Source organism: Alosa alosa, chromosome 17 (genome assembly GCF_017589495.1).
Source record: "Alosa alosa isolate M-15738 ecotype Scorff River chromosome 17, AALO_Geno_1.1, whole genome shotgun sequence".
Classification (NCBI taxonomy): Eukaryota; Metazoa; Chordata; class Actinopteri; order Clupeiformes; family Clupeidae; genus Alosa; species Alosa alosa.
The window spans coordinates 19190451-19216800 of NC_063205.1; the positions used below are offsets into that span (position 1 = coordinate 19190451).

At 42.9% G+C, this 26350-nt stretch overlaps 3 protein-coding genes across 5 annotated transcripts in view; all 3 read right to left on the reverse strand.

Moving 5' to 3' along the window:
- adam23a (ADAM metallopeptidase domain 23a) overlaps nucleotides 1-12250 on the reverse strand; it is a 22919-nt gene extending 10669 nt beyond the window's left edge. For all 3 annotated transcript variants that reach the window (XR_007196314.1, XM_048268045.1, XM_048268046.1), the window contains exons 1-16: nucleotides 11936-12250; nucleotides 10824-11050; nucleotides 9419-9495; nucleotides 9143-9206; nucleotides 8626-8708; nucleotides 8250-8313; nucleotides 8027-8099; nucleotides 7644-7741; nucleotides 7260-7325; nucleotides 6846-6914; nucleotides 6437-6603; nucleotides 5112-5196; nucleotides 3561-3648; nucleotides 3310-3361; nucleotides 2837-2936; nucleotides 2447-2518 (exon numbers count right to left, since the gene is read on the reverse strand). Coding sequence is in view for 2 of the 3 variants with exons in the window: in XM_048268045.1 (XP_048124002.1) it covers nucleotides 2447-2518; nucleotides 2837-2936; nucleotides 3310-3361; nucleotides 3561-3648; nucleotides 5112-5196; nucleotides 6437-6603; nucleotides 6846-6914; nucleotides 7260-7325; nucleotides 7644-7741; nucleotides 8027-8099; nucleotides 8250-8313; nucleotides 8626-8708; nucleotides 9143-9206; nucleotides 9419-9495; nucleotides 10824-11050; nucleotides 11936-12014 (1464 nt within the window). In the remaining variant the exon portion in view is untranslated. The remainder of the gene's footprint in view (nucleotides 1-2446; nucleotides 2519-2836; nucleotides 2937-3309; nucleotides 3362-3560; nucleotides 3649-5111; nucleotides 5197-6436; nucleotides 6604-6845; nucleotides 6915-7259; nucleotides 7326-7643; nucleotides 7742-8026; nucleotides 8100-8249; nucleotides 8314-8625; nucleotides 8709-9142; nucleotides 9207-9418; nucleotides 9496-10823; nucleotides 11051-11935) is intronic.
- Nucleotides 12251-13026: 776 nt separating this feature from the next.
- On the reverse strand, nucleotides 13027-22821 carry zdbf2 (zinc finger, DBF-type containing 2). The gene is made up of 7 exons (XM_048268623.1): nucleotides 22526-22821; nucleotides 21232-21311; nucleotides 21105-21150; nucleotides 20811-20856; nucleotides 20439-20532; nucleotides 19347-19474; nucleotides 13027-19020 (listed from the first exon to the last, which is right to left on the reverse strand). The coding sequence occupies exons 3-7, from the start codon at nucleotides 21139-21141 to the stop codon at nucleotides 16497-16499; spliced, it is 2829 nt and encodes a 942-aa protein (XP_048124580.1). The 5' UTR covers nucleotides 21142-21150; nucleotides 21232-21311; nucleotides 22526-22821; the 3' UTR covers nucleotides 13027-16496.
- Nucleotides 22822-23597: 776 nt separating this feature from the next.
- On the reverse strand, nucleotides 23598-25974 carry eef1b2 (eukaryotic translation elongation factor 1 beta 2). The gene is made up of 6 exons (XM_048268749.1): nucleotides 25819-25974; nucleotides 25135-25257; nucleotides 24796-24928; nucleotides 24551-24617; nucleotides 24176-24301; nucleotides 23598-23807 (listed from the first exon to the last, which is right to left on the reverse strand). The coding sequence occupies exons 1-6, from the start codon at nucleotides 25896-25898 to the stop codon at nucleotides 23653-23655; spliced, it is 684 nt and encodes a 227-aa protein (XP_048124706.1). The 5' UTR covers nucleotides 25899-25974; the 3' UTR covers nucleotides 23598-23652.
- Between the last annotated feature and the right edge of the window lie 376 nt (nucleotides 25975-26350).

Genomic DNA, 26350 nt, shown 5'->3' on the forward strand with positions numbered 1-26350 from the left:
ATTAAGCCTCGAGTGCACCTATCCAAGACTCTTGGATGACAGAATCTTTTATGGTGGACACCATCCCTGGTTGAACCAAAAGAGACCTGAAAGTCCTGCAAGGGACTGATCCCTGTATTTCCAGATACCTGTGGTTTTGGTGACAGGGACGAGCACATACCCGTTAAGACAAGTGGAGTGAACCAAGGGAAGTCCGCAGTTTATAAAGCAGCGGTCCCAGATACAGGAAGTGGATGGGACCTTGTACCGAGCGATCCAGGCTCCTCCTTCCAGGGATCCAGTGCTGCAGCTTTTACTGCCAAAGGTGTTGCGAGTAGAAATGCTCACTAGCCTACACAACAACCACGGCCATCTGGGGGTGGACAGGACCACAGATTTGATATGCCAGAGGTGTGAGCTCTGTGTGGTTGCTAAAGCAAGACAACCCAAGCCAAAACATTATTGGGAAATCTGTTAGCCACTAAGCCTTTGTAGATAATCTCCATTGACTTTACTCTCTTGGATTGGGCTAACACAGGACAATATAATGTTCTGGTAGTCACAAATGTTTTCTCAAAGTTGACCCAGGCCTTTCCCACCCCTGATCAGACAGCTTCCACCGTAGTTAAGATTCTAACTGAGAGATGTTTCTATGTGTATGGCGTGCCAAGGAGAATCCATTCTGATCAGGGGTGCAGCTTTGAAGGGGAGCTGTTGAAGCACCTGTGTAACATCTACAGCATAACAAAGAGTAGAAACACCACTTATCATCCAGAGGGTCAAACGGTCAATGTAAACATTTCAACAGGACACTTCATGACTTGCTCAGGACCTTACCCCCTGAAAAGAAGCGTAAATGGCCCCAGTTGCTCCCTCAGCTCCTGTTCGCCGATAATACCACCGTGTACCAGTCCACACAGCACTCCCCATACGAGCTGATGTTCGGTCAGAAGCCACAGTTACCTCTTAACATCAAGAGTACCTGACTTCTGTCTATGCTAGTGCTAGGAGACACTTAGAAGAGGCTGCGGCATATCGTAGGCATGGTGGTCCTGACACCGTACCCATATTACCACCTGGCACTGTAGTCTTTTTCTAGTGGGCGGTGGTAGTGTAGTGGTTAAGGAGCTGGGCTAGCATGTAGTAGTTTGAAAGTTGTCGGTTCAATTCCCGGATTATGCCCTTGAGCAAGGCACTTAACCCCAAGTTGCTCCGGGGACAATGTGATAGCTGATATACAGTATGTAAGTGACTTTGGTCAAGAAGTGTCTGCAAAATGTAATGTACATGTACACTCTTTTGCAAGAACCATTTTCACGGTCGCCACAAAATCCAGGATACATGGGTGTCCACCAAGTTTGAAATTGTGGAGTGTCTGGATGGAATTGGCACACACTATAAGATCAGACCATATGGGGAGGAGGGCCCCCTTAAGACCATGCATCGCTCCGAGCTTAAACCTGTTTCCACCAGTCAAGATTCATCCAGCCCACCGAGCTTAAACCTTGAAACTTCGTGGTTTGTCTGTTTGTTTGTACCTTATATTCTTTTGTTTGTTAATTTTGCCTACTGCTACTTAACTACCCATGCCTATGACACCTAGTGGTGTACTGTGTTGCCTGTACTATTATAGATTATTTCCAAGACAAATTTCTCTTAAGGTAGACAATAGAATGACATGGCAGGTCAAGGAAAGCATCAAGAAAAACAAAGATTAAGAAATCGTTTTTGACATAGGCAACAAGGGAGGAGGTGTTTTTACACTTTTCAGACACTCAAAGTTTAAAAACTATGGATATTGTTTTAGAACCAACAACCTTTCTACATTATCTGCGGGTTTTGTTTGCAAAAAGTGGAATTAATTGTCAAAAAATTAGAAGAAAATGAATGAAAAAAATTAGAAGAAAATTAGTGAAAATCACTTTTCGGACTAGATATAATCGCTTATTTTAAAACATACAGATAAAAACACTAAAGATGGATTGTGAAAATTTGAAGACTACAAATCTTGTTCCTTAGACTCTATATTAGCAAAATATGCTAAATCAGTTTTTACATGAAAATCTAGCGGGAGCCTATTTTCCAAACACAGCGTACTGTACTATTTACAGAAAAAGACAAACAACATCTACCATAGCACCACCATGGTATGCAATGATAACAAGATAATGCATTGCAGCTATATGACTTTAAGCAGCTATAATCCTAGGGTGTTTGTTTTGTGTTGGGTGGTGATTGCAAAACAACGCAAGTTGTGCTGTTTTCAACGCAGGTTTTGTTATTTTCAACACATATTGTGTAACAAATTAAAAAAAGGAAACAACACAAACTGTATTGCCCCTATCTGGACACAGAGATGTGTTAAAAAGAACACAAATTGTGTTGTTTTCAACACATTTGTTTTAAGAGTGTGCATAGTGATTGCAGGAGCACTGCCTCCTTGCACATCCACTGGAGGGTAACTCACCATTCCAGTTCCGCAGTCACACTCCTCCCCCACCTCCACGTACCCGTTGCCACACTCTGTGGCCTCAAAAAGCTGTGAACAGAGACAAGGTCAGGGCATGCTGCGTGTGGCTTTTATGGCTTCCGCAAAAAAAGGTCAACGTAGTACATCAGCACATTCGCTGTGTAACTCTGTGAATGTGTATGAATGTGAAAGGTTGTGTGAGCCTGGCTGTCTGTGAATACAAACAAAACTGCAGTGTGTGTGTGTGTGTGTGTGTGTGAACATATGCATTAGTATGTGCTCAAATTTGTGCACACTCCTGTTTGGGTGTGTGTTAAATTATGTGTGTGTGTGTGTGTGTGTGTGTGTGTGTGTGTGTGTGTGTGTGTGTGGGGTGTGAAGTTTCACCTTATTTGGTCTGTTAAACAGACATGAAGCCCCACCCTTCAACAGGAAGGTCTTATAATCAGATATGCTGCATTTGGAGAATCTGCGAGGGTGCTGCACCCTGAGTACATGTGTCAGAGAGAGAGAGAGAGAGAGAGAGAGAGAGAGAGAGAGAGAGAGAGAGAGAGAGAGAGAGACAGAGAGTTTGAATGCAGTTTTCCAGATACTAATGGAAAAGTACTGTCTGACAGAACAAAGCTAATATACATCCTGATTCCTGATACAGGATTTTAACATTAATCCTGAATCCTGCAAATCAGGACAGCAATAAGCATGTGTATTTAAAATAGTGTGTGTGTGTGTGTGTGTGTGTGTGTGTGTGTGTGTGTGTGTGTGTGTGTGTGCGTGCGTGCGTGCGTGCGTCTGCGTCGTCTTGTCGTGTCTTGGCGTCTTGGCGTGTGTGTGTCGCGTCGCGTGCGTGTGTGTGTCCGTACCCTGTATCCTCCATGATGCACCCAGTCCATGAATCCATACAGCCACACTGCTCTGTGAGAGACAGGTACACGTTAACACAGATGGCAAAAGCAGCTTCAGTTATATGGCAGCACTGCATGCACAGTGTGTGTGTGTGTGTGTGTGTGTTTGTGTGTGTGTAAGTGTGTGTGTGTGTGTGTGTGTGTGTGTGTGTGTGTGTGTGTGTGCATTGGGGCCATCTGTCACAGGCTGACGTAGGTGGGCTACGTACTCCTCCTGGTCGGGGGGTCCCACTGGATGCCCAGGTTCTGTGCCAGGCTCTGGGAGAGAGAGGCTGCCATGGTCCACGTGGTGCCGTACTGGAAATGGGAGGGCAGAAGCGAAGGGTAGGTCAATGACAAAGACAAATACAAACAGAGTTAAAGACATTTCATGTACTAACAACCACAATAATAATAATAATAATAATAATAACAATAACAACAACAATACATAACATTAATAACAACAACATAATAATAATAATAATAATAATAATAATAATAATAGTCATCAGGGCAGAACTTGGACGATTTCCTCTTTTAACTGATATAGAAAAGAGCATCCAAATTGTATAATCATTTATTTTTTTTCCAATACTAATACATGTCATTATAGTGCCCTTCTACAAAGAATAAATCCTTTTCTTTTTTAAAAAGGTAATACTTTCAATAGTGATCCTTTCAATACCCAACAGCAAAATATGATATAAATTTAATGAACATGACACAAACAAAACTAAAACTAATGGAGAAAACTACACAAGATGAGTACTATGAATATTGGCTAAACAAAATTGAACAATCCAACAAATTAAAATGTTTCCAAAAAATCTAAACAAATTATGAATTTGCTTCATAAAAGAAATGACAGAGTACAAACAAAGAAAATGACTAACATCCTACAGATTAAGTGAACACTCCCTGGCCTTAGAAATCGGAAGACACAGGCAAACCTGGCTTCCTAGGGAGTGAAGGCTGTGTTTGCAGTGCAGTATGGGAGTTGTAGAAGACGAAAAACACTTCCTCACTGAATGCAGTAAATTCAGCACTGTCAGGAACCAACATTTCCATCAATTCAGCCAAATTATACCTCAATTTGAATTATTAGAAAATGAAGACAAGCTCCCATACTTGGGAGAGCACACAAGTTGTATAAAACTAGTTGCACAGTACCTGTTAAAATGTCATAAATTGTGGAAGTGAGTAACCCACATTGTGACATACTTCACTTTCGATTAATAATCAATACCCATGATCACCCACATTGATAACTATACCACATAGTAATACTGTACCATTATACATGTTATTATTCTCTCTTTATTAATTTTCAATTTCAATTTTTCAATTTAATTTTATTTATAGAGCGACAAAACATTACACATGTCTCATGGCGCTTTACAGAGTGTTAGACAATCAGAGAAAAGAAAAGAAGGCCCATGGGTAACAGGGGCGAGGAAAAACTATCCTTTTTTATTTGTATTCTTTGTTTTTTAAACAGATATTGTATCTGTGTTGTTTTTGTTTACCGTATGTTTGCTTTGGCAACACTGCTTCAATGAGTAATGCCAATAAAGCTCCAGTGAAATTGAAAAATTTAAATTGAGAGAGAGAGATTGAGAAAGACAGAGAGAGAAAGGGAGAAACAGCTCAAAATGGAGAATGTGATGACATGTAAGAAGACTTTTAGAGATTGAGGTTTAGAGGTTGAGAGATGTTTGTGAGCAATGTTCAGAGAGATTCAGATGCAGAGGAAGGGACAAGACCAGAGCCACTCTCACCTCGTTGACCCCGACTCCCCGGTCCGTCGAGCACACCCCACCAATGTAAGCCACACTGCTCCGGTCGTAGTGGAAAGTCATATTCCTGCGAGGAGAACGAAAGAAAGAAAGAAAGAAAGAAAGAGAGAGGAGAGAGAGAGAGAGAGTGCTGCGTTGCTAATGCCCAGTGTTAAATTATTCAGTTGAAAAGGTCCGCATCTGCAGAGCCACTATTTATGCCTTTGGTGGAGGTTGAATAAAATCTAGGTGGACAAAAAATACTTTTCAGAAAGGCTTGTGCAAAATGTAATATCAATTTAAGAGGAGTTTGAGAGGACAAGAATCACATGCATAGAATGTAATTTCCTTTGCTTCAGTTCAGTGAATGTTACATCATTTGCTGTTACACAACCATTGTTGCTCCTTAATATCCAATTGGTTAGATCTCTGCTAAAAGTCTCTTGCACATTGTCTCCAGGTATGATTCCAACAGAAATGCAAGGAGTTCCCATACCCTCATAATCACATATTTACATTCACCTTAAAGGGATATTCCACCATTTGGGGAAAGACACTAATTTTCCACCTCCCCTTGAGTTAAACTTGAGTTTTACCTTTCCCCAGTTCATCCAGCCCTTCTCTGAGTCTGACAGTAACACTTTTAGCTCCAGCTCATTGAATCAGATTAGACTGTTAGCTTATTGGAGAGATGCTAACGGTCTAATCTGATTCAATGAGCTGGAGCTAAAAGTGCTACTGTCAGACTCAGAGAAGGGCTGGATTAAATGGGGAAAGGTAAAACTCAATTGTTTAACTCGAGGGGAGGTGGAAAATGAGTGTATTTCTCCAAATGGTGGAGTATCGCTTTAAGACATATGTCTACACCTGCAAACAATGGTTGACTCATACTACCAAGCACACACATTTTAAGGACCACAATGGAAATAAGCCCTGTGGCTTTATTGTGTTTATCCTTTTGATCAATCAATACATCTATCAATCAATGATTCTATCATAATCAACTTGTGGAAAGAAGTGTAATGCCTTACCCTCTCATTAGGGAATAATTTCACATTATGGCAAAAAGAAGAGTTATTCAACTGAGTTGGCGAAGTTGACCTTGAAACAGTTTGTTATGTTTGTAACTTTGAATAGAGTTGGGACAAATGCCTTTTTCAAGATTTCAGTCTTTTTCAAGATTTGCTTTGGTTAAGCCTTTGAATATCCTGCTAGAGGAAAAACTAAATCTGACATAGAATATGAATACTCTCTGAAAATGCAGATTGGCTAATTAAAACAGAATAGAAACAGTTGAGAGGGAGTCCTGGTGGGTGGTGTACTCTTACGTGAAGAGGTGCACAGAATCGGCATTGAGGTTGATGCTGCTCTGCCGGTACTTGGAGAAGTCCTTGAGCATATCCAGTGGACGAACACTCGGGGGGATGCGGTCTCGGTCGGTCCAAACCTCCATACCGACCAGCACCACGCGCGTATTCAGCTGTTCCTTGAAGACCTACGGTTCCAGGACAAATGTTCAGAGCTTGAGAGATGTTAAGATATTGCAGTACACACACACACACACACACACACACACACACACACACACACACACACACACACACACACACACACACACTCTCTCTTTTTCTCTCTCTCTCTCCCTCTTTCTCTCTCTCTATCTGTCTCTCTCTTTCTTTCTCTCTCTCAAACACACACTCAAACAGACTCTAAAAATACACTCCTGCAGTATCTTACCGCATCAACAAAGTTGACCACTGACTTTGCGAAATTCCTGGTATGCTTTTTGGTTTTGTGTCTCTTGAACTGTAAGAAGATATTGAGCTGATCAGACACTAAAAAGACCTGCTGACTCTCTGAACAAGAGACAAAAACAAGGTGACAGAGAATAATGGTCATCTGATGCAGTATTTTTTATGACTATAAATCAAACTTTTTAACAGTGCATGGTCAGACAAAGCACTTCACTGTGTGACACTAATGTCAAAGAAGACAAAAAATAGTACCACCTAGTGGTGTCTTTGAGGTACTACAGGAAGTGAAAGTGATAGCTGTAATGGACACTATTGATTTGCAAGGACAGCCCAATCAGTGCTGAAAAGCTTATTGATTAGTCTCGGGCGTAATTGAAATCGGAAAAGGTGCATTCACCGTGTTGTGGTCGCTGACAATCATGATCTCCAGATACTTCATCTCCTCGAACACATTACGTGGCATCTGTTTTTAAGGCAGAGAGCATAAACAAAGACAAATGATCAGCAAATTATCCCAGCAGTGAATCTTTCTTCCTGCTATGCAACAACAGGGTCTACAAACTTCAAATCACATCAAAACATCAAAAATGTTTAAAAAAGGGAATCTGACAAAACTGGCTGACTGTTGAACTTCCATCTTTATGAATGTATACATTTGATGTTGATCTGTATTAGGGGCAACCAAAAAAAAGTAGACTCTCATAGATCATATACAGGTTTAGAGGGGGTTGACAGCTCATCATGGGGATCATAGGTCACAAGTGAAAGGTCAGATACTCACGGCTCGTTTCCTCCGGCGTCTTAGCCAGGGCATGTCTGATAAGACCTCCTTCTCTGGCCCATCCTCCTCAGCCTCGTCCTCCCTCTGTTTCCCCAGACCTACACACAGGGGTGGCGTGAGGGTTTTACTCAACAATCTCAAGAAGCACACATGTTTACACAGGCCGAAAAGGGGTCGGGGGTTGGCATGCCATCATTCAAATGCCAACAGAAAACTTGTTGAAAATAAATAAAATAGACAATAATATGTATCAAAGACTTACTGAGACTACTGGGACCAAACATATTGCAGCTGATGTAATCTATTATCTGCAGTGTTCACACTCCCATAAAAAAAGTTCCAGGTCACACTGTTTTTCTTTTAAAGGAATAATTAGTGTTTACCCAGGTCAACTGCGTCACCCAGAGAGAGCAGCGAGGTGGCTCTGCGTAAAGTATGTGGTCTGGCCTCCATGTCCTGAGGGGGGTCACAGGTAGAAACAGGACACGGGTGAACACTGAGAAATGCATTAATTTACTTTATAACAGAATTCATGAAGGCATGCAGAGAATTTGTTGTTTTTTTCGCTTGGAAAGAGTACGGATGGCGGTGAGTCAAGTCCATTACCGAGAAGTGCGTCTGCTTCAGCGGCTCGATGAGGTACACAAAGTCCCCATCATCAAACATACCACTGTTTCAAAGAGAGGAGGAGAGAGAGAGAAAGGTTGAAGCAGTGAGTGGGAAGGAGAGAGTTAGAGAGAGAGAGAGATTGAAAGAAATAGTGAGAGAAAAAAAGAACACATAAATAGAACATTAGGAGGCATGATAAGCAGGAGAAAAAGTGACTGCATTAATCATTCACCAACTGCATTCATCCAGACTCTTCATATCTTAACAGTATATGGGGAGAGATACACCAGTTTAAAAATGCACAACTTGCACTTGCTCGCTATTTTTCTTTCTCTGTCAGGCTTAAGAGGCAACACTGAGTGAGGTCTCTTACTGCAGTCCGTTACAGGTGGACACGGCCACACGCGACGACTCCTTTCCTCGCACTTGGCCATGGTAGTAGCAGTGCTCCCCTCCCTGCAGGCACACACACACACGCGCACACACACGCACGCACACGCGCACACACACACACACACACACACACACACACACACACACACACACACACACACACACACACACACACACACAAAAACAGATTTTGTCCATCTGATGCTGTATCATGTAGAAGTGAATAGGTATAAATATGATTCTATTTAAGTAAAATATAGTTTATGGTTCACATGATTAATATACTGTAAAACAGGTATATATCTTTGTTTTCTAGTTTCTTTGTGGCATTAAATGGGTATATTTACCTGTTGTATGCTGTTCAGATATTCTATTAAAAAACTGCATGTAATACACGTCGACACACAACCTGGATAATAAATGGTCTTTTCACAGGGGAGATAGCTGCATTTAAAACTTTTACTGGACTTAAAGTATCTGTATTTCACCCAGCGTACCTTAGAAAGCACCGGTTTCCCATCCTCAAAGTGGATCTCTACATAATCTGAGGACAGCAAATCACTACAAAACAAAGACATCAGCATTAATGCAAGCTATTTGTCATTTTTGCCCCAAAGAATGCAGCAGATCTACAGTCTAAAATGATCTATTAGTTCTCAAACCCAAGCCACCAACTCCCATCTCTCCTCATTATGATATGATAATAAACCATTGTTCAAAATAAACCACAAGTACACACACACACACAATTACACACACGCATTACTACTTACTTATTTAAAGAAAGGTCCAGAATAAAGGTGGACCCAAAGGCCTCAAGCTGAAAGCTTGCCTGAGCCAGGTGGATATCCTGATGGAGATAAAAACATAAACATGGCTGACAATCACGCCTGACTCAACATGCAAATACAGGCACCAATAATAAATCTTGTATTCCAGTTTTTTTTTTGTTTTGTTTTGAATCACACACTCAGCAGGAACACTCAACACGAGAGAAAGCCAGGGACTGAAATCCTCCATGCTTCCTACACAGTAAAAACCCAACAACCCCACAATAAGCACTGCATTGCGTTACAGTACACGGACTCATTTTGAAGGCACTCTGAATCAAAGTGAGCACATATCTACTCAGCTCCCGTGCTCCTAGAGAACTTAGACCCTTAAGCTTTGAGGTTGGCCCCCAAGCTCTGCCCTTAGAATAGATAAACAGGCTATGTGCATTTTGGTAAAGGTGAAATGAAGGATTCGGCTCTCTTCACACACCGCTTTCATCTGTGGTTGGGGTGCACTAAAACAGACATGGATTCAGCGTTGCTCTGGACATAACACTTCCCACAGGGTTCCAAGCAGAGATCAAAGCCACCATCTCAGCTGTGAGCGTCAGAGGCGCTTTCCACAAATGTGAACATCTGAAAAAAAAAGGGGGTAGGGTGCTAGCACACACCCACACACTTCCTTTCTGACGGCTATGGAGTGTGAGACTCTATAGCACCATTGGTCTGCCATTGGTCTGCTATGATTAGTCTCCACTCCACTAAAATCCATTGCAAATCAGATGCAAACCTGGAGACCAGACCTAATGACGGTGGAGGACCAAGTCTGGGACGTTGAGATTGGTCTTTATTGCATTTTGATTTATGCCATCTTGCAAACAGCTGCGTAATCCTTCTGCTCGGTGCAGTCGGACTGCACTGATAGCAAGAAACTGGCTGTTCTCTAGCTCCCTCATGCATCACCTGACATTTTGGAAGAGGGGCATGCAAGAAAGCAGAGGGCTATGGGAGATCAAAACTGCATGTTTTGCAGAAAACGGCAAAGTGTGTGTGTGTTTCCATGCTTGCATGTCCAGTCAGGAAACTGCAACTTTTGCTAAAAAGGGTGTGTGTGTGTGTGTATGTTGGAGGGGCGCAGTGTTCACTTTAGCACAGAGGGTATGAGCAGCACAATGCACCACTTCCCACAGTGATGTGTGTGTGTATCTGTGTGTGTGTGTGTGTGTGGCGGTGGTGTTTGTGTGGGAAGGGTGGGGGAATGCAGTTTTTAGGCTTCTTCTCCCAGTAAAAACCTGCCTTACCAGCGTCAGCTCATGGAAACCTCACTGAATGTACAAACGCACACATCTGCTCTCAAAAGCAAACATAACCACGTCCCAACACACTGAACACTTTTCAGGCTCACCTGGTCCAGTGCGATCTGGTTCCGCGCACGGGTATCCAGGTCATGGTTGGTACTCTCCGACTCCTTGTTTAAGTAGTAGATAAGCCTCGCAGGATAGGTAATCGTGACCCCCTGAGCAGGCCCCTCGCGTGTAGAGTTGGCGCTGTCCAGTGCTGAAGCTGTCGACTCTCGCCCGGGTTTGTCTGACGCCGTGTTCCCGATGTCCACATATTCAGCGGCAGGGGAAACTGGGTTAGAAACACCAGCACCTCGTTACTGACAAGGTCTTCAGTTTTAAAAGGAATCCCGTCAATTATATATGAACTAGTGCAAGAAGCTGCAGCCCTCCCTCACTGCAGAGAGTGAATGGAAAATGCTCTCTTCCCTTTGATGCAAAGAACAAAAACCTACCGATGTATGTGAAATGAACTAAAAACCAAAACAAACGCAGATCAGAACCCTAAATGTAGTCAACCTTTTAAGCAACACAAACAATCTGGTTTGTTTGAGGTCTAGGCAAAGCAAATGCATGCTGATGGAGGAAAACAGACGACCATAGACTTAACAAATTGCATTAGGTAAGTGCTCGTAAACTTATTTACTCGGAGTAGGGAATCTGATAGGTTCTTATTTTTGGCCTATCCATACGAAATACATCAGCTCTTGCGTAATTATATCATGTAGCATGCGAATGGCCTATCAAACTCCATTTTCCGTATCTTTCCACTTAATTCAATTGAAGATTCCGATGTCTCCTCGCTCATCTAGCCAACAGACCCGGATGGTCACGGCCCCCAAGATTGAGAACCTTTAACTTTCCCCTTCATCTCCCTATGGTCCGTAGATACATCGGTTGGTTAATTGAACAAAAATGAATATATTTCAACGCCATCGGTAGGCCCTGTATGAGGTCTTGGCTGACAGGCACTCCAGCGTATGCATCTCTGACTAGGCTTTATCAAGCGAGGACAAACAGGGTCTCCTGCCGCGCTTGGTAAGTTCAAAAGGAAAACAGCGCTATGCACATATCGCTTGCCACAATCATAATCAGTAGGCTACCATCTGTCAGTTGATTGAGCGCTGACAGCACAGGTTCAGCAAAACAACAGAGAAGAGCTAACAGGTTTACATACCCGTTGACGTTGAGGCAAATGGACATTGCAAGGCGATGAGGATGCTGACGACCAGACTCAGAAGGAATACCAAATACATGATTCATATTTGAAGGCTGTAAAATGACATTAGCGTATCAATGTACGGAGCACATCACGGTCCATTTTTAACCACTAAGATGACCCGTTTTGTTGGATTCCTGGCGTATCCCACAGGAAGAAGTAAATCCTGCGTAGGCTATTGCATTTGCGATGGAGGGGTGGAGAACGCGGTTAGACAGCGGAGGATGGAGGTACGGGTGGAAGGCGGTGGCCAGGCGGCTCATATCATCATCGGTCCAGCCTCTGCGACTGCGCAAGTGCACAGATTCCTACATTAGCATCTCTCTCTCTCTCTCTCTCTCATGTTGTCTCAGACGCCTGTACCTGCGTAACGGTCTCCTTCACACCTCAGAGCCTTTGGACATGCCATAAATCTTACCAGAGATAAGGCTTATGCATCATTCTGCGATCTGACAATCCTAAGAACCACTAACAATCACTTGACGAGCTTCAAGACATTGAGAATTGGGTGTGGAGTGAAGGTTTTGAAAATCTATAACGGGACCACCATGGCATAGAATTGCATATTTGGGATAGTCATGGGGATTACCCCCTCTTATCTTATCAACGAGATTTATTAGAGTGGCTATCTCAGGTTAACGGCCAGACGCAACTTGTACTGTATAGGCCTACTTTACAATAATTAGAGCGTTGGCTGCAATGCCTTAAGGAAAACTAAGTATAGGCCTGCTTCTCACATCTAGATCATGCTGTATCTCAAAAGGCCTACAATAAAGTGACCAGTAGCCGCTATTGCGATTCTTTCTTAGACTACATGTGACATGACAAACTTCCTAATTTCTCTAGGCTAATTATGCAGTGATTTGTATCAAAGCCAAGAATGTTATATTGCTTACTTAGCTTATGAATTCTTGATGTTAATCACTTCCACAATAATTAACAGAGAAACATCAACTTTTTATCTCAATGTATGACAAGATCAAACTGAGGCTATCTGCCAAAAGAGACATGCACAATTTTCTGTAATCATCAAAAACTTTAATGTACAATCAATTTAAATAGCCAAGCTCTTGTCGTATTTAAAAATATCCATTATAAACTTAAAAAAATATCCAGCTTGTTAAAAAACGTGAAAAGAAAGCACACATACACAAGACAGTACATTGTCTAATTTTTAAGTTGTTTAAACCCAACTGTGCAAAACTTCACTGAATTCAGCAGATATCATATCATTTTCTCTGAACTATTTCCTATACTGGCTGTTCGAAAAATGGAAGCCTTGCAACTTGCAACACAATATGTATTTGTGTTCTATGTGGGACAAAGTCCCACCACTGCTTCACATGGAAGCATGTTTCCAGTAACACAAAACATACAACTGTTTCAGTGTTTCAGGGCTACAAAACCACTAGAGCAACTGCCATGTGAATTTACAATCAGAAGATCATGATCTCTTTAAAAGGGATGGGACTTTTTATTTTTTAATGGACTTTTCAGCACTGATTATGTTTTGGTGATGTTTTGGTGGCAGTGTAAAATACAGTTTTTCAACCACCTCCATCTTTTCCCATAGGACTTCAACTGGGCTGACATGGATGGAAGAATGACAATTCATTTCATTACAGTTATTTTCATGTATAGTGCTCCCATACAACCTAGTGGACAGCTATGAAACATTGCACATCAGATAAATCCTTCAGATTTTTTTCCAAAGAAAAAACAATCAATCAAACTACTGGGTAGGTATCATTAAGAGGTGAAATATGGTGCATCTGTTTCCTTCACCACATGTAATAACCTATGTAAGCAGTCCCACTTCAGGAAGAATGTGGAGGAAAGGAGGGTGAATGATGTGTCTGATGAATCTGTCCTTCCAAAGGAATGAATAACATCTTTTCTTAAATCAGCGCAGTAGCAAAATAAAAGCTAGTGTCCCCATATTTACTTTTTTTAAACTGACATTGTTTTCAGAGCACACAGACAAAACACCCTCACCAGAGAACCAGTTCACAATACCCGGCCAAGTCAAGAATTTTCAGCACCCATGATGATCAACATCAATTAATTTAACAAACAAAATTCAATTTCCTGAGAATGACTATGAACATAATATGTGAAGACAATGTAGCTTATCATGGTGAATGCAATTTATCAACATCTTCTCTGCAGTTGTTACAGTAATTAAACAATATGTTTCTGGAATTGCAACACCAACGTGATTGTGGAAAAATATCATGATGTGCGGACAACTGTAATACCACCAGGACATGCACATCTCAAGTTCATCTCTGTTGTAACTGACAATAAAATAATACAGCAAATTCTGGAAATAACAGGCTGATATCGGCAAAACAGGTCATGCTCTCAAAGTATGCTTGAGTTTTATGCTTAAGTTTTGTTGGAATATTTCAACCACAAAGCTTTCCCAAAGGACACCGGCATGTAGCAGACTATGGGCCCTAATTAATTTGGTGGGCAAAGTGCAGAGTATGTCATCAAGCACAGTTCTCATGCATGGAATACAGCTATCGTGTGGCACATGGGAGCATTGAGCTGACTCATCAATGTTTGGGCTTCAATGTCTTGCTCGTGATGGTAAACTAGTAAATCTTGTCTAGTTATTAAATTAGCTTTAGTTAGACTGAATATGTTGTGTGAAGGGAACCATATTCCCATAGCTCATATACATGGTTAAACTAAACATTTCATTAACTGAGAAAAATGATACCACAGCTGCACTTTGCCCATCTTTCAGTTAGGGCCCTCTGTGGTTAAAAGTGCTATGCGGAGTTCTGTAGGCTCCGAGTTGTCTCATAGCAACAAGGCACTCTTCCATCAACTCACATTGTATTTAATACAGCAGCACACAGTGATGCTGCAAGACAGCTGGGTCAACCTAGCTGGTTTGCATGCCAACTTTAGTGTGTATCTGGGGAAACGAATGGAATAGGAATTTTTGATATTCTGTCAAAATGGTTGTTTTTTTTCACATGCTGCCATGCCCTTTTTTAAACTAGTATTCTTTTTTTAAGCTGAACCAACAACACATAGCACCTTTAAAGAATTGGTTAGCACAGAAAACAAGATACAAAGAGATCAGTGCACAATGTGTGGATACAGCACAACATCTATAACAAATGAAGTACAGAAACAAGATGCAAATTTTAGTCGTGCCAAATCTTTAAAACATATTCAAGTTTAAACCCATGTGCTTAAGGAAATTCCCTCCAAATATAAGAGTCACCGCAATCTACTCATCTCACTGATACTTGAGGTATAAACTGTTCTGAAAAAAAAAAAAAATCATCCTACATTCACGTTTTTACCTGTTAAAGTGAAAAAAAGTAGGGCCATAATTCAAGAAAGTGGTAGAGCATGATGACTAGAATGGTTTTGTCAGCGAAACAAAATGTTGAGATTAGAGAAAGGTTTTACAGACTCAATAGTTTCAATTAAGAACAATTCTACAGTATATTTAGGAAAGCAGGGGTGAACCAATTATTATAATTTTTAATTTGTAAAGTGATTCTCATGTTAAAACATGAGCTACAGCAACATTAATCCTATATTGATTTGTCTCAACTTTTCATGTTTGGCACCCTTGAATTTTAAATTGTTTGCAATTCCTGGTATTTCATCATGAAATGAATTAGGTCAAATTAATAAATAGACACAGAGAAATTTAAATGAATGTACTTATCAGACTGTCATACACTTTCAGTGGGAATGATGGATCCCTCAGGGGAAAAAAAAAAAATAAAATCAACACAAACAGGAAACTTGGACACAAAGTGATCTGTACCATTCCACTGATCTTGTCATTAGGGGTGCCAATTATTTTGGGGGAAAAAAACTATTACATCAGGGTTTAAGCTGAGAATGAAAACAACACTCCATTATTCTAATGTGTTTACCTCTTCATATTGTAGATATAAACAAATGGCTGAGACTCGACTATGATAGGTCAGGGTGAGACACATCTATTGGTGTACACATTACAACCCATTCAAAGATTTGTAAATCACCTACATGTTTCTTGGTCCTCAAGGTATTACACAGCTTCTAGTCTCATGAGAACAGATTTGACATTGTCATTTCAGGATGTGGGTACACACCTGAAGTCAATCTATTTTAATTTTGGTTCTGAACATTGTCTACAGACAACTTTAAAAAGGCTGAGGTCTGGTATACTGTTGACGTATGTCTCTGTGATGCTACACAACCTCTTAACTCAGCAACAGTTACTGCATTATAAAAGAGAACTGACTGCACCTATTTAGATGTGTACATCAGGGTTTCTGAATGTTGCTCTTGGAAGACCATCAACACTATGTACTTCACCACCAGCCCTGCCATACCACACAGAGGGGAGATTTTCTTGTAAGCTCTCAATGGCATTATGATCATCTGCTGAATTCAATCAGCTGTAGACACACACACATTTTGCTGGTGGTTCACCAGGGTTGAGACACACACACACACACACACACTCCTAAATTATGGGATAATGTGAATCTATTTAGGGCCTCAAACGTGATCGGGTTCTTGGTGTAGTTCTCGGAGAAGTCCTGGTGGCAGCTTTGCCCCTGGGAGACGTCCTGCCCTCCGGCGACTTACGGGGATGCACCGCCCGCTGCAGAGACCCCCCTCCCTTCCCTTTGGCCCTGGGCTTGGCTGATTTTTTCCTCCTCTTGTACGGAGGGGAGGCCGGATTCTTGGCTGGCGTCAAAGATCTCGCCTTATCCCCACACCTCCTCTTCCGCCTGCCCTGCCCTGGACCTCCAGCCTGGTCCGCCGCCGCCGCCGCAGCGGAGGACGTCTTTCCACGGCTGCTCGTCTGGGAGCCCGCCGGGACCATGGGGGCGCTGTCGGCGACCGACGGCGCTGGGGTCAGCGTGCCCAGCAGGAACCGGCTGCCGCTGCTCATGGAGGAGCGGCTGAAGAGGGCCCGGCGGCTGCTGGACAGAGAGGAGCCGGGCTCCGAGGGCCCCGCGCTGTCCAGGCAGGAACCAGCGCTGGACGCGCAGAGGTCGGCCACGCTGCTGCTGGCCCAGCCCCGCGGAGACCCCCAGGACTCGCTCCCCAACTCGAACGCGTAGCGCTCTTTGTTGTTGTCTGGACTAAGGCTGCGGAAGAGCTGCCGCACATGTGGATAATATTTGGGGTTGGGCGTGCTGGGCACGCCTTTCGGTGGGGACTTTAAAATCCGGTTGGTGAGTGGGTCGTAGTATTTCAGCGGAGTCCGTTTGTATTTGTACTTGTAGGCGCTGTCCAGGTCGCACGTCTTCTTCTTCCTTCCTCCGCCTGGCCTGCGCTTGCCCGGCTGCTTGCTGAGGCTCGGCGCAGTGTCCGCCGGTGATGAGAGCACGTAAACGACCGTTTTGGGCTGAAGCGGGCTCATCACCTTACTGTAGGAGGCCGGCAGGCTTAGAGCACAGAGCCTGGTCTTCATTTTGGGCGTTTCATTGGCAGAATCGGTCACTTGCCCCAACTCCTGCGGAGGCTCGGCATCGTCCAGCGACGCTCTTATCTCTTCGACTGTTTTGCGACGGACCATGGGCCAGCTCACGCCGGTCGTCTGAGTCCCGTGACTGACCTTGACCACCTGACAGCGAGACGCGAGGCGATAGAAGCGCTTTTGAGGCTGCGCTGTCTGCTCCTTTACTGGCAATGGCTGCTGCTGCTCCTCGATGACAACATCCTCCTCAGTATGCTCCATGAGAGGGAGGACATCAGTGCAGTCCACTGTGGCGGTGGTATCGACATTCTCCTGGGGCTGAGGGTCGCGTGTCTTCCTGCGTGTCTTTCTCCGCCGGTGTTTCCCGTAGCGAGCCAGAGACTCCGTGTCAAAGTAGCAGCGGAAGGATCCCTCACGGAACTCCTTCACCAGCGAGTCGATCTTCAGGTCATCCTCCTGCATCACCTGGGCCCAAGTCTTCCCAACAAACGACGGCGGGATATGAGGGAGGTCCGGCAGCACCTCGTCTGCACCCACGTCTGCTCTGCTAACCGTTGTTGCCTCGGTCTCCCCAATCTCCTCCTCCGTGTCCTGTGCCGGCTTCAGGGCAGAGTCCAGCTGGCTCTTGTACTTCTGGTCCTCCAGACTGATGTGGGTCTCCATGAGGCCTGTGAGGTTCTTCTCGTCCACCTTTGTGGTGCCCAGGGCAGCCTGCAGCGTGTCGTCCCACCCCCTGCTTCCTGCCGAGTTGCTCATGGAGTGCAGGCTCAGACGGAAGCTTCCCTCGCCGTCGTCGTCATCGTCGGCGATGTCCGGTTTCTTCTGCTTGGGGACTCGCCCGTAACAATGGAGGTCGATAACGTCGTTGATCACTTGGTTTATCTGGTCCGAGACATCCGAGAAGGTGCGCTCTTGATGGGCAGCTTTCCAAGGGGGTATCGCTGGGGCCCAGAGGACAGTACTCTCAAATGCTGGTCTGCTGAGAGCGGGGGCTTTTGACGTGGGGACCCTGGAAGATTGCGCTCCAACTAGAGAGCCAGAGGCTGAGTCATCCCCTTCCCCACGTCGGTTGGTCTTCTTGTTAGCTTTTCGGTGCTGAGGCTGAGATGTACTGGGCTGTTCAGGCGATGGGTCTTTTGAATGCAAAGGGTCTGCGGGTGATTGGGGTTGTGCGCTAGCTAACTTTGTAGGTACTTTTGTGGTGTGCTTGGAGTAGGACTTTGACTGTGAGAGGGTTTGTAATGAAGTGCTACTAGTCCTGTGCAAAAACCCTTGTGTGGGCGAGTCCTTTCTGGACAGCGGTGGGTTCAGATGAGTCTTAAAGCTGTCCAAGCAACCGTGCGTACTTGTTGTGGGAATATCCGCAGCCTTCACGGACGTGATGGTGGCCGCTGGCGCATCCTTCTTTGAAGCCAACGAAGCCTTCTGCGTGGGTGCAGGAGGACAGGATTCGTCATCTGAGCTGGGCATCTCCTCTCGCGTCCCAACTGACGCTCCGTCATCCTTAGATCCACAGTAAACCTCTGAAAGCTCCTCCCGTGGGGCTGGTAAGGTGGTCAGACATGGCAGATCTGCATGGGTCGGCCTGCAAAGAGAGAACAGAATAAACAACATACAGATGGACTGTTCCCTACCACATTTCATCAAGGAATTCACATCTTCAGCATCCATGCCGCATTGGGCAAGTACCATGCAAGTCTTATTATCGATGTATAATAATATATATTTAGCTTTTAGAATCAGCCAACTCTTTGGTTTTATTGTCCCTAACTGAACAGAGAGTCAACATGTAGACCAAATGTTGGTTTATCAAGAGCCCAGGACCCAAACACTAGACAAACTATTTGTCAGAAGGCGATGAAAAAGCAAGTGTTCTTCCTGAAAGACCATGGATACAGTGGTAAACGGTACCGTGTGTCAATGTAGCGATGGGGATGGTGCCTCATGACATCCTGCAGGAACCTGTCCATCAGGCTGCCTGTGGCGACAGCACTCCGAGCAGTCCGCACTACCTCCTTGTGCTTCGGACTCATCAGGTGCTGTGGACAACAAGGAGACAAACAGTTACGCCACAACATATTCATAATTTTAATTCACAATTTTAAATGCCAATCACAATATATTCACAAAACTTTGCGCCATTCACAAAGAGTTAATACAGATCTTATGTGCTATTTGGTCAAGCAGACTGAATGACAAATACTCAAATAATAAATTTCACTTTCTGTAAACCTGTGCTGAATATTTGACACACAACGTACTGTGGGAGCATTCAGCACCAAGACTTTACTGACTGCTTGGTTTATACTTATCCCTACACGTATACTGAGGGAATTATCCAACAGTGATGATGCCTAACAACTACCTGATGGGCCTGCACAGATGATGATCAGGAAGACATCAGGAGGACTTAAAAAGAAGTCCTTAGCCAGCTGTTTTTTTTTATTGCTGACTGGAATGTTGCCAGCATTAAGTAGCTGATTGTTCAAAGCTATCTATGATATACTAAAAAAGAAATGCAGAACATATTATGGGGAAAGGCTATTATAATAGTCAAGGCGATCAAATAATGATAAAAATGCAAAAGGGTAGTGTTCCTGTTTAATGATCGATGAAACTCCAGATTTCAGAATCTTTCACTTTCTCTTCTTTTCCCAACAAACCTTTCAGGCCAGTTGGCTATTTTCATCACTGAGTTTAAAAGCAAGCAAGATGCTGACATATGGCTGAGGTCGCCAGCTGCCTTCGTTTGCCAGCAATTGCAATTAGACAGACTGGGTGAAAGAAGTGGGGAAGGGACAGACTATTTTCCAACACTGCGGGAATATTTCTTATGGCAATTCTGAGGTACTATGTTACAGATATTAGCAGCCTCAACAGCAATAACCTATGTACATATCTCCAAACACCTTAACACAACAAGAACTAAAACGACATGCTAAATTAGTAAATTCATGATCACACAAGCACTTAAGCACAGTCATGCACTAAACTGTCACTCACCTGCTCCACACTGCTGTAGAACACTTGACAGCAGCTGCAGTAGCCCTGTCTCTGGGGGGCACTGGATGGGCCAGGGGTGGGCTCTCCACTTGCCCTAGAGTGAGGGGGAAAGTGTGGGTTGATAAGTTGACTTTTGTCTAAGGAACCTGACACCTGCTGCAAAATACACTACTACAGTAATAACAGGACTATATAACAGTCACAGTAGAGCTTTAACTTTAGGATTATGTCCCAAACAATCTATTGACTTCTTCCTCCTAAATGACAATGGTCGACCTGGAAACCAAACTGTAAATATATCACTTGCACAAAGTGCACTTTTACACATATTTTTAGACTACAATACTATGTGTACTATATGCATCTGCCTACCGGCTGGCCTTCTCCGGCTTGCGTGGTGGGTCCTTCTGTCCATTGTCTAAAAACAAATACAATTTAAGGAAAGTTGTTAATGGTGGTTGAAGTTCAGTCAAGTCAAAGTCAAGTCAAATGTCATTTCTATAGCGCATTTACAAAAGGATGAGCCGCACCAAAGTGCTTCACAATAAAGTGCTAAGTGCAATAAAGAAAAGAATGACCTAAGGCAGAATGAATTAATGACTGAATCGATCAATAAATGAAAATAGTATACTTAAGTATTCCTAAACGTATAATAAGCACTCGTACCTTTACCAGAGGGTGACGGTCCCACTTCAAGTGGCATTGTCTCTGTCTAAGGGAAATATGCAATCAGTCAAAAGGCAACATGAGGACAAAGGGCAAAGTTAAAAAACGTTACTGTAGAAGTACTTACTTGCCACTTAGTAGAAAAATGTGGGCTTTATTCGACACACTCGCCGATCACATGGCATGCGTCAAAATCATAAGCAACGCCTGAACACACGGAAAACATGGATTTAATATCGTGCTGTAAACTTAACCATGAATTTGAATTCATATATAAAGAGAAATGAATGGCACCAGAGTAAGGAACTAAATATCACATTTTGTGATGTTAGGTTAGGTTCACTTTTAAAAGGATGGGTGCGCTATTAGAATATGCAGGCGCCTACTTATCCGTCTGAGGTCAGCTGCCATCTTAGCATTTTTATTTTATTTTATTAACCATTCTCACAAGACCACTAGTTACAGCTGCCAAGTTCGCTTAGACTTTCCAATTCCTGCTTGCTTTTCCGTAGTCCTCTTACACATTTGGGTAGTCGCGGGTTGCGTTTTTTAGAGCTTGTTTCTCAAGTTGCTTATTTGGGTTTGCTCCCATCTCCTGTTTCTCTCCGCTGCCTGTGACTGCAGTTTATCCTGTTCCTAGTCTGTCTATCCACAACCTATTCCATTTACACCGTTAAACAAATCAAAATGTATTTATTGCGCGGACAATTTAAACGCAGTAAGCATTTTTTTTATTTGAAATACACAGTGCCCTGGCCTCCCATCTGTGAGGCTTATGGTCATTTTTCACCGTCTCAAAGAAAATGAGACAACAGAGAAACGGTAGCAAACAGTCACATCAAGCTTTTCGGGGGCTTGTTTAGCTTCTTTTGGACTTGTTTACATAGACCTGCTTGCTTATTCTCTTCCAAAACCTGACAACACTGCGCAGTGGGCAATGAACGAAAAGCATACAGGACGGAGTAGTAGGACGGACAAGTAAACCTTTAACAGTTTGTAATGCTAATGCCAGTAACGTTATATGCCAACAAACTGTTGTTTGAGCTAACGTGACATTTCCGTGCAAACTCTCCTAACCCTAAACACCCTAACACTAATTGCAAGTGTACCATGTACCATGAATGATATCTTAATTTCCCTTACACAAATAAACGTTTATTGTCTCCAACCGGCGCGCACAAGCTACTCGAAATCAACAAACTTGTTGGGAGCGCTTACAGACGTCTCATGTTAGCGAACTTCGTACTGAATGGCCAGGGCATCGGCCCTTTGGCCTGCAGATACAAATCTTTTAACCCGACAAGTCCGTACTGACACTTGGATTTCACGGCACCGTTTTCAGTACGGGCATGACTAATTTTGGACTTTACGTTCAAGTTGCTAAAGTCTATTAACTTTGAAGAAAGGCAAGATATACTTACGATCATACACAAACGTGGCTCTGCATTAGCTGGCTAGCTAGTTAGCTAGCCCTTGAGGGTGAATAAGGCCCGTCAATTATTCGTGCACAGACGTGGAGCAACATTAATGTTACAGAAATTGAAGTAATACATCGAGTGGTCGACATCGGTCCTGGTTTGTACGGAACATGTAGAATGAATCAGTTGCAGCAATTCTGCACGTTGTTGACATAACATTCAGCGCCCATCGGCATCCGTATCTCAGCTTTTTCCTGGAATGACGTGAACGGATATTGCAGGAACACGCCCAATCATAGTCAAAGCCGCAAACCAGGAGTTGTTCAAAATCGAAGGCAGACTTCAACGCCTCCATCCTTTTGAAAACCTAAAACATTTTCCGATTACTTCATCTCGGAAAAGATTAGTTGCTAACCCTACGGCTTCATAATACCATGTTATTGTCGCCCCGTTGCCTGGCATGGTGCATAGCCCCATTACTTGCATCCAGCCCAATCGGTCACAAAATAGTCTCCTCTCCAATGAAGGCAAATGTACGTCGTTTTTACTTTTAGAATAAAGCACTTACCAATTGGAGAATGGCAGAGAACGCATGTTTACCTCTTAACTGTTACATGCATGCTTATATATAAAATTTAAAAAAAATGTACCAGCAAGCATGAATACATTGGTTATTGAGAACAAGCAATTATTTATAAAAAAATAATAATAATATTCAAGCCTAGTTCAAAAACTGTAGCATTCCTGGTACGGCATACCTTATTACGTGTCAATATGCATTCACTCAAAGCTAGAAATAAGGCTTAAAGGAAAATTTCTCATAGACCTGGTTGGATGTCACTTTGTATTACTGTCGGTAATAAAAAATAAAAATACACTCTGGGGCATTTTTTTAAATCATGCCTCCAGAGCATAGGTCTGTAGCTGCCTGTTGCCTGCAAAAACCTTAAGGTAGGTAGCACCATTTTTTTTTGTACGAGTGACCAAGAAACAGATCTATGTCAAAAAAGTACTTAAGAGTTTTCCTTCAAGTACAGAATACATCCAAAGATCAACAAAAAGTGCAGACTCAAGGTTCCATTCTTGAAGTGCCTTTTTTATTGCATGTCTGCAACCTCTGCTTTGGGGCTTTAAATTTTGTTGAAGGCAGCAATATCCACAGACTGCACATAGTCCTCAAAAGCAGTTATCAGCTCCTCCAGCTGGTCTGTGCCCACTTTGTCATCCTCAACCACGCATCCGATTTGCAGCTTCTTGATGCCATATCCAACTGGCACAAGCTTGGCTAGGAAAAACAGACATTGATAAAGCTGATTATGAATCATCCTTAATAAAATCATGAAACAAAAATGAGTCCATTGGGATATCAGATCAAAGCAGCAACAAATTGAAAATTCATCTGAAACTAAATCAAATCCAGATTTGGAACAATAATTGGACATCCATCTATCTGTTAATCAATGCCACCATCATGATCTAATAATTATTCAGTCAGGAGTATGCTGGACCGTGAAACAGCCCAGTTAATGTTAAGATGTTTTGAAAGCAATCACAAATAACTCCAATGGGTTAAGGGGGCCATTACTTTGATTTCTATTACAATTATGCACAGGGTAGCTGTAGGGTGTAGAGCAATGGGTTGAAAACACTTACACTGTCCCCAGACAAGGCCGTCCATCTGAATGGTCCGTACATGCTTTTCCATTTCCACCATGTCCGTCTCGTCATCCCAGGGCTTGACGTCCAACAAGATGGAAGACTTGGCGATTAATGTGGGCTCTGTGTGGACGAGAATGGACAAGGCATATTACACCACAACATTACAAAGCTCTAACACTCTTAAGATGCATGGTTGGTAGCAATCAGAGACAAAAGATGTGCATCAAAAAAAACTCAGCCGAAAGATGGTGAAAAACTCATCATTACACCAACCAAATGTACGCACTACGCAGTTCTGAGTTATCGTTCACTGAAACATAAAACTGAGTAGTACACAAAAATGGCACAATTCAGCCCAAGGACACATACTTTTGGACTTCTTTGCATTGTAGGCAGCCAGCCTCTCCTCCTTGATCCTCTTGGTCTCTTCACTTTCCTGGGGGTAAAGAGACCTTGATAAATAATCTCAAAAACTGACACTATGAAATGCATGGCTACAATACACTGGTCATCAGAGACAAAAGTGGTCCATCACAAGTTCAGCCGAAAGATGGTTTAAAAACATCATTTTACCAGTGGCTGTATGTACCAAGGGTAATAAAAATGAGACATACCTCCTCCTCATCAGAGCCAAACAGATCAATGTCATCATCTTCGTCGTCACCACCAGCATTTCCACCTCCGCTGGTCGTGTCTGCTACACCAGCTGGTCCATACTGACCAAGGGCTTTCTTCACTCCTGGGAGGCTGAAGGAAACAATATCTGTTAGGCAACATACCTGACCCTTTGATTCTTCAAAGTCTGAATTTTCAGTCTCCAGTTGTGTCAGGTTTCAATAATTGTGCATCACATACTCAGGCGAAAGATGGTGAAAATGATCATCATTACACTGGTGGATGTAGTCCAATGATCCAACATGAACCAAACATGTTATATTGGGTTGGGAACATACCTGCCCTTCTCTTTCTGGTAGGACTTGATGTGGTTGTACCAACGCAGAGCATGGCAGAGGTCAGCTGAGGGGGCCCCAGAAAGAGCATCGAACACAGCGACGTCGGCTTGAGAGGGAACATACCTGATGGAAGAAAAAAACAAAACAATGCATGGACAAAATGAGTTTCACTAATGTGTGCATGTGCCTGCATTTACAAGTAATTGTCAAAGGTACAAGTTAGGGCTACAACTACAAGTAGCAAGATCTCCACAAGATGGAATCATTCAAAAATGTTGTATATGCAGTCAAACCAGTTACATGAAGTCCCGCTGATAGGATAAGCAAAATTGCCAAAGAACATAATCACAAATTCACTCATGATAGTCCTAGCTGCTATATGAGGTAACTTGAGACACTAGCGTAGACTCATGGGCCTAACAAACTCGGCTCACAAGTCACACCAACGTCTTACGAATAACGTCACGGGTTAACAAAATATGCCTCAAAAGTAAATTTAAGGCTTAAATGTCGACATGCATCAATGTCCAAATTAATAGAACTAAGTGCGTGCAAGGCTTTTCTTGCACCTTAGAAAGTGACTATATGTTAGCTTGGGCTAATGTAGCTAGTTAGCTTCATGAACGGTTATTGTTAGAATGCTGATGGCGTCCCTCCAAATGATTATCAAGTGTTTTAAATTACCCTTCGATGTAACTTTTGTCGGCCAAAAAGTCATTCAAGACTTTAAGTCCAGCTGGGGATTTCAGGTCACCGAAGCCCATTGTTAATACTTTTAGCTGGTTAGCTAGACCTCGTGTGACGACGTGGACTTCCCACAGAAGGAAGAGAGAAGGACCGAGAAAACATGGAGAGAAAGCATTTATACGCGGGTTCAACTTTACTTGGCTCCTCCTATCGCATGGCTATTTTATCGTAACACTTGTCAAATAAAGAATCGCATCTCTTCACCTACGAGAGGCTGCTGTACAAAACGAAATAAAAAGGTTATATAATCATTGGATGAAATACAATATTATCCTGCAACTATGTTTAATTTGACAAATTTGATCAGATACAGTTCAAACACTCAATTTAGGTAGTAGAGAACACATATATGGATAAAGGACACTACTGATGAATATGCTATTTTTTTTGTGAAACATGAACATATGTAGGAAAATTATTGTCTTTGGATTTATGTATGATACATTTTACAGGAAGTGACGTCTGTAGT